This window comes from Echinops telfairi, unplaced genomic scaffold, assembly GCF_000313985.2.
Source record: "Echinops telfairi isolate 266 unplaced genomic scaffold, ASM31398v2 ScPeMD7_7473;HRSCAF=8511, whole genome shotgun sequence".
Classification (NCBI taxonomy): Eukaryota; Metazoa; Chordata; class Mammalia; order Afrosoricida; family Tenrecidae; genus Echinops; species Echinops telfairi.
In genome coordinates, this window is record NW_022111377.1 from 12,226,143 (window position 1) to 12,237,775 (window position 11,633).

At 44.4% G+C, this 11,633-nt stretch overlaps 1 protein-coding gene across 1 annotated transcript in view; it reads left to right on the forward strand.

The window, feature by feature from the left end:
* MRC1 (mannose receptor C-type 1) overlaps window positions 1–11,633 on the forward strand; it is a 101,320-nt gene that overhangs the window by 73,906 nt on the left and 15,781 nt on the right. The window contains exons 17-23 of the mRNA XM_045285614.1: window positions 89–255; window positions 1,654–1,721; window positions 3,125–3,225; window positions 3,936–4,081; window positions 4,725–4,839; window positions 7,722–7,888; window positions 10,844–10,946. Of these exons, the coding sequence (XP_045141549.1) occupies window positions 89–255; window positions 1,654–1,721; window positions 3,125–3,225; window positions 3,936–4,081; window positions 4,725–4,839; window positions 7,722–7,888; window positions 10,844–10,946 (867 nt within the window). The remainder of the gene's footprint in view (window positions 1–88; window positions 256–1,653; window positions 1,722–3,124; window positions 3,226–3,935; window positions 4,082–4,724; window positions 4,840–7,721; window positions 7,889–10,843; window positions 10,947–11,633) is intronic.

Below are 11,633 nucleotides of genomic sequence, written 5' to 3' on the forward strand. Positions count from 1 at the left end.
CTGTGTCCTCTTCGTGTGGGGCAGCGTACACACCAGGTACTCCATCCATGTACGTAAACCGGATCCCTTTCTGACATCCATTTTTCAGATCCCCAAGTCACTGCAGATGGCTGGATTATTTACAATGAGCAGGAACAGTATTACATTAGCAAAGAGAAGGAAAACATGGACAACGCACGGGCGTTCTGCAAGAAGAACTTTGGGGACCTTGCTTCCATTAAAGGGGAATCGGAGAAGAAGTTTCTCTGGAAATATGTAAGAACAGGATTCACTTACGGATGGGACAGTGGTGTGAGATAAACAACCATGTTGCGTAAGAGAGGCACCCCACGCACCATTTCCAGCGATGTGGCTGGATGGAAACCTTGTTTGGTGGGGAGGATGGTGGGATGCAAAGGAGTGGGAAAGATAGTGGTCAACGACCGTATCGCTCACCTGCTTAGTGCACAATCCCAGGACCCTGAAACAGAGTTTGGTTTGAGCTTTGTGAGGCTCCAGTCTTGATGGCTTGCAGTTCACTAATGTGATTTCCCAATCCTACAGTTCGCAACGAGCTGTTACAAACCTAGCCTTATCTGGCGTATTCCAAACAATGACAAGGGCTCAAGCAAAAGCAAATGTTTTGAGAATGACGAGGGCAACAGATGCACAAATGTGCTTGACACAATGGATGGATGGATGGATGGATTGTGATAAGAGTTGTACGACCCCCCAATAAAATGATTAAAACAAAAAGGCTTCACTGCTATCAAGTTGATTCTGACCCACAGTGACCTTTTAGAACTGCTCTGTGGGGTTTCCAAGACTGTACATGCTTCTGGAAACAGAAAGCTTCATCTTTCTCTGTGGGAGCAGCTGGTGCATTTGAACTACCCACCTGTGGTTACCTACTGCCTAGGTCTTAATCCAACCTGTGGGTCACGACCCCTCTAGGGGTCAAATGACCTTTTCACAGGCGTCGCTCGATTCATCACAGTAGCAAAATGACAGTGATGAAGTAGCAACGAAAATAATTTTATGGTTGGGGGGCGTCACCACCACATGAGGAACTATATGAAATGGTGGCAGCATGAGGAAGGTTGAGAACCATAATCTATTATGCCGCTAGGGATCCGTCCTTTGTAATGTAGAGCTGCTTGGTGATGGATTTTAGATAGTCTATCTCTGTTGGACCAAATGGTTTGCTCTCATAACACCCCTGTAGGAGGCAGTAGATCAATCCCTTTGTTCAGCTTTTACTCTGAGATACATATGGGAGCAAATGGCCAGGTCTTTGCTCCTGTGCAAGGACTGGTGGAGTTGATCGATGTCCTTTTGGTTATCAGCCCTGTGCGTGCCCCACAGTGTGATGAGGGCTCCTTAACCTCTCCTTACAACCTCAAGACCCAACATGGTGGAGCCTTGAGGTTCAGCTCATAGGAACCCCGTTTAGAGTTTCTGAGCTTGTGAGATTTCACCAGACCGAAGGCCTCATCTTTCTTCTGAGCAGCAGCAGTTAGTCTAGAACCGCTGACTTTGTGGTTAAGCAGCCTGTTGCAACCACTTGTACCACCGTGGCTTCTTTGTCCTACTTAATGACTGTGTAGATTCTTGTTGAATAATTTGCATATTATGGAAATAGACATTGAACTATAATATGCTTCTGTGTTTTAGGTAAACAGAAATGATCCCCAGTCAGCATATTTTATTGGTTTACTGATCAGCTTGGATAAAAAATTTAGGTAAGTAAAGCATACAAACTTGATCTGATCAACATTCTGAAGCTTCTACTTGGTTAAAAGAATCCTACGTGGTTCTCAAGATACAAGGGCGTAAAATTAATTTAAAAGAATCCCATTAAGCACTGAACATTATCATTCTCAAGTAAAGCACTCAAACTCCAATTCCATCCTGTAAAACTCCTCTGTAGTTTAGAGTGTCCTCGTGTGTCACTAAGGTGTCCACAAGAAGATGGGTTAGACAGCGTTGAGTACTGCATTGACGTTTCCGATGGTGATCCTGGTCAGAGGGGATTTTAGGGTGCATAACCAAGGGATCCTTTCATTTTGCCCCACTTGCTTGTCCAGCAGCGCTGCCTTGAAGTACTCTCTCGAGTGCACAGAGTACTTGCCCTGCAAAGGACTGATTGTACTGTTTTCCGTTAGATACAGGGGCCAAGGAATGCTTCCGGAGGGAGGAAATTCATCTGGTTTGGGGTTTCTTTCCTTGTTTATTAGCACAGATGTTCTTCCTGGGTTTGAGGAGCAGATATGGATTCCTGGCCCCTATATTTCATTTCACTACTACTGCAAGGTCAAAACTTGAGCTTCTCATTTTATTTTTTTTAAGCTTCTTATTTTTAAGGAGTGGGAATGCTGCTTAGACAAGGCCCTGTTTCTGCAAAATGAGAGATTCAGATTGGAGGATTTCTAGGTCCTCTTACAGCTGGTCCCAACCAAACCCACTGCCAACCAGTTGATAACAACTCACAGTCAGGCCCGAGGGTGTCTGAGACTATGAATCCTTATGGGAACAGGTAGCCTCATCTTTCCCTCAAGAGGCAGCTCATAAATTTGAACCATTCACTTTGTAGTCAGCAGCCCAGTGCTTACTGGATAGTGCCACAGGGCTGCTTTCCAGCTGTGATAGCCCCTGAACTTCTAGGACTTATGAAAATGAGCCCTTGCCCACGTGCCCGAGACGACAAATCCCCAGGAAGTGTAAAAACCCGGGAATGGGTATCATGAGAAATTCTAGACCCTCTGCCTCTTTCGTGGTTTTGTTTTGGGAGAATCAGGCCTGAAGAATCCCTTGGAGGAAGTGTTGCTTCCGGCCCACTTCCAGGGTAGAATTGGGATTCTGTGTTGCTTTATCCTCATTAGGAATAAAGACAGCTTCTTTGTAAGAGGGACAAGAAGACAGATCGCCAAGGCACCAGGGTTGCCACAGAGAAGCACGGGAAAGGAAGCGCCAAGCACTGAGGAACCGGGGGGTTTCCCGCCAGTGTTTTCTAAGTCCACATCTTCTGTTCCCAAGGATCTCTTCGTCTTGATTGATCAGCTTTCCTGGTCTCCCTACTACACGATAGATAGCCAATTATTCTAACCATTGAACTGATGCGAGATGCCTGAATTTTCTTTTCCAGTTGGATGGATGGAAGCAAAGTGGATTTTGTGGCTTGGGCCACAGGTGAACCCAATTTTGCAAATGATGACGAAAACTGTGTCACCATGTATTCAAATTCAGGTAGACAAGCCGAAGATCTGTTTGCCTTCGCCTTGGGATGGGATGGGATCGCCCACATCCCTCAGTTACGGTTTGGCCAACTGCATACTTAGCAGAGACGAGCAAAGCGAAAGATGCCTAACGTTTGCCCTCACCCACGAGCTGGTCAGCACTTCTGAGACACTGTGCTCATGCTCAGCTTTGGAGAAAATATGCAGAATATGTCTCTCTGTCTCTGCCCATTTCTCTCTAGCTGTGAAATGGGAATAAGAATAGAATTTGCTTAATCTGTTGCTGAGAGAATTCAATGAGATAATTGGTCTACCTGGAACACCAAGCAGATGTCAAAATACAGCTCAGGTATTATTAACCCATTGTTAACTACCGTATATACTTGAGTGTAAGATGACCCAAATATCAGCCGAGGCACCTTTACCACAAAGATGGCATTAAAAATATGCTGGGAAAACTCGGCTTATACTCAAGTATATACGGTACTTAGAACATACACCTGAAACACCAAATGCGTGCTTGGTTCCTAGAGAGCACTCTCTTTAAGCTTCACTACAATTCATCTCTGAGACAGAGCTGAGGGATATTGCATATATTCTTCTCGTCACTCACGTAGGCAGGCTAAACGATTTTTTTGAGATTCCCTCTGAATTCATTTTTTAAACCGTGTTTGTAAGCACACACCTGCAAATTGCACGGGGCCTTCTGTTCTTTCGCAGGGTTTTGGAATGATGTGAATTGTGGTTACCCACATGCCTTCATTTGTCACCGGCACAACAGCAGCATCAACAGCACAGCCCTTCCCCCAACCACAGCTCCGGCCCGAGGCAGGTGTGCAGAAGGCTGGGCCTTTTACAACAACAAGGTACCCGAAGAAGAAGTAGTTGTCATCTCAGCATCAGTTAGTATGGAGAATGGCAAAGCAGTTTAGTTCAACCATTAACGTAGGCTTCCTGCACTGCTATAGACAATTTGGGGCATGGAACAGGTAGCAATTTCCCAGACACCTTCTCTATTGAAATTGAGAACATTCCTAGAAAAAGGTGACCTCCACTGATACCAGTTGTCCCAAAGGAAAATGTGATTCATAAAATGTCATCTTAGAAAGAAACTTTGTGTGTCTTAAAACCAACAATTAAAAAAACCCCAACACTTTGATTTGGGGGTGATAAAGTTTATATGTGCTGTAATGGAGCCCTCGTGGTAGGTGTAATGTAGTAGACTACCCACACTGAACTGGTAACCACAAGGTCTGTGGTTTGAAGCCACCAGCCGCTCCACGGGGGAAAGATGGGGCTGTCTGCCCCTGTAAAGATTTGAAGAGTCTGAACCCCACAGGAGTAGTTCCACTCTTCCCAGTAGGGCCACCCTGAGTCAGAATGGGATGCACGGCAGGGAGTGATCATCTTTATGAATACTTTAAACTGTTATTGAGCTAACCCGACTGCAATTTATTGGTTTGTTTGCTTGTCTTTGCTTTCGACACCACTTTCTCCCTTTCATTTCAGTGTTTAAAAATCTTTGGATTTGTGGAAGATGAAAGGAAAAATTGGCATGAGGCTCGAACGGCTTGCAAAGAATTTAAAGGAAACCTAGTATCTATCCTCAATGAAAAAGAGCAAGGTATGCAGGCTGCTTTACAATCCCTGATGCGTTTAAATGTATCACAGGAGAGGATCTTTTTTGATGTCAGATGGATCCTGGATGAATACCAGAAAGATGTTTACCTGCCTTTTATTGACCAGACAAAGGATCATAACAAACTGGATAACATTGAGCAAAAAGGGAATTAAAAGCATTTAATCGCACTCATCCGGTTCCTACCAAATCAGCCCACTCCTCAAACAAAGAAGTAGAAGCAGTTTTAGGGATGACAGGAAATTTTTCATGTCCTGCACTCCTAGTCGCCTGATCACACACCAGGCAATAAAACTAATATCACACATATAAAATGTTAACCTATTGAGAAAAAAATCTTGATAACACATATAAGAATATAGCAGAGTTATGAAGCAGGGTGGAATCGGAGGAAATTCAACTATCCATATAGCAAGCAGATTACAAAAGCGGTAACACCACTATAAAAGGAGAGCCACCTAGTGTTGTCTGTCAGTGACCATATCTGAGGCACATGGTCGATGAAGTTTGACAAATTATGTTCAGCGTGATGTTGATCCAACAAAGGTGAGTCAGATTGCAATGGGTAACGGGCGGAGTACTCTGAACACTATAGCGGGTGAGGGGTGTTGAAAAGACTGCTGGGTTAGGTGGCCTCAAAAGCAAGGAGGTGGGCCCTAAAAGGATAACCCTGTGGGGTCCCAGAAAGAAGATTGCGAGTCAGGAGGTGGAAGTCACAGGAAGTTCAGACTCAGAATGAAGAGGTGGTTCTGTCAAGCAGAACTGATGGAAGGGGTTGCTTTGTGAGGACAACAAATTTTCTTTACAAAGCATTGAGGATGCCCTGATGAGGACGAAGGCGTGACCGAGCCAGGCCACGGCGTTTTCAGTGGTCTCGTATGCATGTGAAAGTTGGAAGATAGATAAGGACCCTTGTAGACGGATTGATGTATCGTAATGATGGATACATAGAGAAGAATATTGAAAGACTGCCAGAGAACAAATACATCCATCTTGGCCAGAATGCTCCTTAGAAGTGCAGGTGGTGAGAAGTGGACCCCTGTATGTTCGACATGTTATCAGAAGAGACCAGTCCCTGGCAAAGGGCATCATGCTTGGCACTTCCAAAGAGGAAGATCCTCAAGGAGATGTATTGACACCGTGGCTGCAGCAATGGGCTCAAACATAACCATGTTTGTGAGGGTGGTGCAGCACCGGGCAGTGTTTCCTTCTGTTGTACATCAGGTTGCTATGAGTCAGAAACAACTTGATGGCCCCTAACCAAAGCAAACTCAACTGGATGCTAGGTAGTCATATGTTGGCGGGTGCAGAGCATAAAAGATGCCGACTAAATGTTTACTGTACATAGAATTTGTAAGCATGCTGGGACATGTGGACTGGGTATTTCCTTTTTGGTTCTGAGGTTTTTCTTACTTCCAAAGTCATATTTCCAGTATAAAAAAAGATACATCTCAAAAATTATAAGAAGGAAAAAGGATGCTAGAATCCTGAGGGGCTAGGTCCTAAGAGTTTCTTTTTCTTGGCAAAGGCTTCCATGGGCTCTCTTGGGACACAGGGTACAAAAAATCATCCAAACCTTCACTGAGAACTGGTGATGAGTTCAGGAACTTGTTGGACCCTGGAAGAAAGGCGTCAAACCTTAGTACATGTTAAAAATGGTCAGGATACTACTGTCCCAGTTCTCCAACCGGCCTTCCACATTTGGGGCTTAGCTATCCAGCAGAGAAACACTCACTGATTTCCTCTCCCAGCCACAAAGTGCCGATTCCTGCCATGCCAAAATCAGAACCTGGGTCATAGAGATGCACAGAAGGAAACAATTTTCGGATAAAATAACATTATTTCTGGCAACCCCGGCACACGTTGTTGATTTCTCAGTGTGGTTGTTGGCAGAGAAAAAAATTCAGTGTTAAAATATTGGCAGGTAGAGCTTGTCCACATTTCATGTTAGGTTGGGAATCAGGCACAAGTTAGACTCTTTTTTTTTTTTTTAAGGAAACAAAACAGAAATAAGTCTCTCTTTGAAAGCATCTCTTTCTGCACATTGTTGGATGGGTTTTGTTTGTTTGTTTGATTACTGTGGCTCTTCTGTGGATTGTCGGTTCATAAAGAAATAGCATCCTATCCCTGTGGGCTTTTATATATCTTGAATTTTCTAATAGCAACTCCAAGTGCTTAGTTATTCAACTTCCTATTGACATTCAGGAAGGACGGCGAAGCTTAAGGGTTTGCACATCGTTCTTCCACAGGGTAGAGGGCCATCCATGTAGGAGGCCCGTGCTCCTGGCAGTTGTGGGACGAGTGTTGCTATGAGCCGCTCTGAGACTGCTCCTGACTCATTCTGGATGAAACCAGTGCTTCCCTGTCTGGGGCCATGCTCATGTATGGCTGCTGACCAGCAGGGCACTCCGACAGTGTACACAATCCTATGCTGGGACCCAGATTCTAAACAAACAACCAAACTAAAAAACGTAGCATGTCAGGTGTTCAGAACCTTGACAGAGTCCCAAACTGTAGTCATAACCCTTTGCTAAGGATAGACTAAGGAGCCCTGGTGTCACACATGTTGGCTGCTCAATGAATGGTCGGCATCTCCAAGACAGTAGCCACCGTGTGGGGAGAACGCCGAGGCGGCATGTTTCTGTAAGTAACGGCAGCCTTAGAGACCCTGCAGGGCAGTTCTGGCATGCTCTACAGAGCCGCGTGTGTCCACTGGAGAAGACTAGGTAAGGTTGGAATGTGCTTTTTACAAAGAATAAAGATGTGAATGCCGTTCATGATGTTGACATCAACCTATGTTAGAGACTTCCTACATTTTGAATCCTTTCCCCCAAAGCTTAAAATTATTTTGTGAACTTTTCTTCCAGCCTTTCTTACCTATAGTATGAGGGGATCCAATTTTGATGCTTGGATTGGGCTGAATGATGTCAATTCCGAGCACACATTCCTTTGGACAAATCAGCGGGGAGTTCATTACACAAACTGGGGGAAAGGTTATCCTGGTGGAAGAAGAAGCAGTCTCTCTTATGAAGATGTAAGTATCAGTTCAGGGCCACCTTTCTCAAAGGCATCATATTAGTGATGAACTGTCTATGGGAAATCCCCCGGAGGATTCCCTGATCCAGTTCCTTCTTACTGGTTTCAGCTATTTCAAACGGAGCCCACCTTGAGAGAAGGAATGTAGATTCAGTTAATGATTCTTTGGCTTGGGGGTGTATGTGGAGGTGGGAGCAGATATGCTTGAGGAAGTAGGAAAACCCAGTGCCAATCTGGAACGCTCTTGTGATCTGAACCTACGCTTGAATCTAGAGTTAGCAGCTTTGTTTGCCCCAGTTGTCCCTAAATTCTTGAAGAGATTGCAGCATTAGGGGTGTAGGTGGCGGGGCCGCTACTGCTTTTACAGATGCGAGCAGCAGCAGCGCTATTGAGCTTGCATTCTGTAGATAGTGATGGTGTGCTGGCACTGCACTAAGTACCACTGACCATTAACTTAAGCGAGACGATGACCACTTTTTCCCTTACGTGTGGAACAGCCCGCCAATCGATGCCAAACACCGTGCTACTGGCATTGAGAAACACAAGAAGAAACGTATGGTTTCGTTTTTACCTTAAAGGAGTTCACGCTTAAGCTAGACTGCCAGTATATTCTCATGTATGGAAGAAGATAGTAAAGAAGTAAATGTAAACAAGGACAGCGTCAGCTAAAAAGCACGGCAGTAGCTAAGAGGAAGATACTTGGGGTGAGATGAAGTCGTAGACATTTCCGGAGACTTTCATTTGTACAAAATGCTGCCGTTGCGTGCCTAAGTGGAGGGGAAGTGCATGAAGAAGCACCAGCTATGGCTCTTGCTTCTAAAGAGCATAAAATATAATACCAGGAGAGCTCAGCAAGAGGATGAGGGGGCCATGCTGAGGGACAACGCAAGCAGTCTTCAAGAACAGGGAGAGAGTAGGTTTGAGCAGAAACCAGTGGCCTGGGCTGTAGCAGTAGTTTCATACAGAGGAGGCCTTGACAAGGAAGTCTGGTGTGAGGTTAGGACCTCCATGTGCTCGCTCAGTTACTAACCCAAACGCTGGAGGGTCAAGGCTGCTCCAGGGAAACTCAGCGGAAAGGCCTGGCGATCTGTTTCTGAACAAGCCACCAAATCAGGCATCCTGAGTTGGAGTCTACTGGACAGATGAGCTAAGCTCCCTAGAATCCATTAAAATCATTTAATTTTCTTAGCACACTTAAAAAAAAGGGAGTATATTCCTTGTAGGTTAAGTCTATGTGAATGAGACAAGGAGACCCATGTGTGTCAGTGTGTATTAAAGTGGAGAAAATGGACACCCCAGAGTGAAGGAATGATGGGGGTGGAGGGCGTAGGGATGTGGGGTGTGGGATGTGTGTGTGCAGAGGTTGTGGGGCACAGATGAGGAGATAGAGAGAGTACATGCATATTATAAAGTGTGCATTTTATGGATATCAAGTTTCAAAACGAAAGGGGAAATGGCAGACGTAAATTAGAAGTGAAACTTGAGAGCTCAAAAAACAAATTCCCTCGGGACCAATATTGAGAGTAGCCATACTAGGAGGGGAAGGGGAAAGTGGTGGGAGAAAGGAGGAACTGATCGCAATGATCTGTATGTAACCCCTTTCCCAGCGGAACGGACAACAGGAAAGTGGGTGAAGGGAGACATTGGTCAGTGTAAGACATGAAAAAATAATAATAATTTAGAAATTATCAAGGGTTCACAAGGGAGGGACAGTGGGGGAAAGAGGGGTGAAAACGAGAAGCTGTTAGTAAGGGCTGAAGTAGAAAGCAAATGTTTTGAGAATGATGATGGCAACAAATGTACAAATGTGCTTGACACAGTGGATAGATGTATGGATTGTGATAAGAGATGTACGAGCCCCAATAAAATGATTACCATATATACTCGAGTATAAGCCAAGTTTTTCAGCACATTTTTTTTGGATTTGCATACATACATATTTATTGTGTTTATGTATCTGTTAGGTTTTTTTTATAATCAATTTATTGGGGCTCATACAATTAATCACAATACATAGATCAATTGTATAAAACACATCTATACATTTGTTGCCCTCTTTCAGCACATTTTTAATGCAGTTTTTTTGTGGTAAAATTTGGTTGCCTCGCCTGATATTCGGGTCGACTTATACTCAAGTATATACGGTTTAAAAAAACAAAAAACAAATTCCTATAAGTTGGGTCTGGTGTGCCTATTGGGTTAATGTCAAATCTTGTACCTGTGGGAGATTCCCAGTAAATGGCCACTATGTCCATGCCGGTAATCACCTCTATGCCGAGAGAAGGGTAGCAGTGGCTTAATGCTATGGCACGTCAGGTGTGTATCTACATGGACACTCTCAGGTACAAGAAAATGACAGCTCAGTTTAAACAGTAAGATACCTGTACTATCTCTCCTGACAGAAAGTCCTGGGTAAGAGAGGTTTGTTACCATAATTCATTGAGATGAAGATGCCATTGATGGAAGAGTTCATGATTGTTTGATAGCAAACAGCCCTGCCAATCAGACTCTGAAATGCTATTGATTATGAGATGGAGGTTGTGCTTCTTTCTCTTTAATGATAATTCTGGGTTTAGATGATTCTGGGCGATTCTGAGAATTCCTCTAGAGACAATACTGTGTTCTCCTTATCTTCCTAATTTGTTTGGTCCTCGAGTTATGATAGCAATTCATAACATGTCCGATTGCAGGGCGTCACAAGCCTATCTTCAAAGGTATCCAAACCTGTTTGGTTTCTGAATTCAAAAATCAAGAGTTCAGATGTGAGGGACCCCATGGAAAGTAGGGGCAACTGCGTGAAATGTCACGATGGATTTAGCATTCTGAAAATGAATGTGAACGGTCTTAAAATTTGGTGGTTGTGCACAGCAGAGGGATTTTTTAAATTAATGAATTAATTTAAGTCACGGCCAACTCACAGTTGTTCTCCTTTTCTTCCTCCATGAACACACAGGCTGACTGTGTTGTTATGATTGGAGGCAAATCCAGGGATGCAGGACAATGGATGGATGTTCCGTGTGACAGTAAGCGAGGCTATATATGCCAGGCACCACTTGGTAAGTTCTACCCTACCCTGCCGGTGGGAACCGGCTCTTTCCATGCCTGTTTGTGAAAATAGGCATATATTATACCGCTATCTGTCTATCTCGCTGTATGATATAAGGCCCCTCCTGTGACATCCTCATACGTGTTCTTCTCTCTGAGCGTTTCGTTGCAGCCACTGTGTCCATCGTCCTTTTGTTTCCTTTTTAATCATTTTATTGGGGACTCCTACAACTCATCACCATCCACCCATCCATCCGTTGTGTCAAGCACATTTAGACAGCTGCTGCCATCATCATTCTCAAAACATTTGCTTTCTACTGGGGCCCTTGGCATCACCCCCTCATTGTTCCCCACTCTCCCCCCTCCCTCATGAACCCATCTGCCTCTTTTTGGCCGTCCCTCTTCTTTACCAAGCATGATGTCCTTCTCCGGGGACTGTCTCTCCTGAGTGCAGGTCCATTTGTGCTCCCATTTTGCCTGTACATCTCCCAAGAGAGATTCGTTTCTGCTTTGGTCAGTCTGTGCTACTTCCAGCTTCTTTCGTAGAATTTCCTGGCACAGCAATAGGTTGGTTTGCGTCTCTAAGTCTAGGTTTATGTGTCACAGCAAAAAGAATGAACGGGCCCTCTAACTTATCGTGCAAAGAATCCAAAGGCCTTCAAAACTGTGGGATGTGCCATTCTCCTTCCATCTCATTT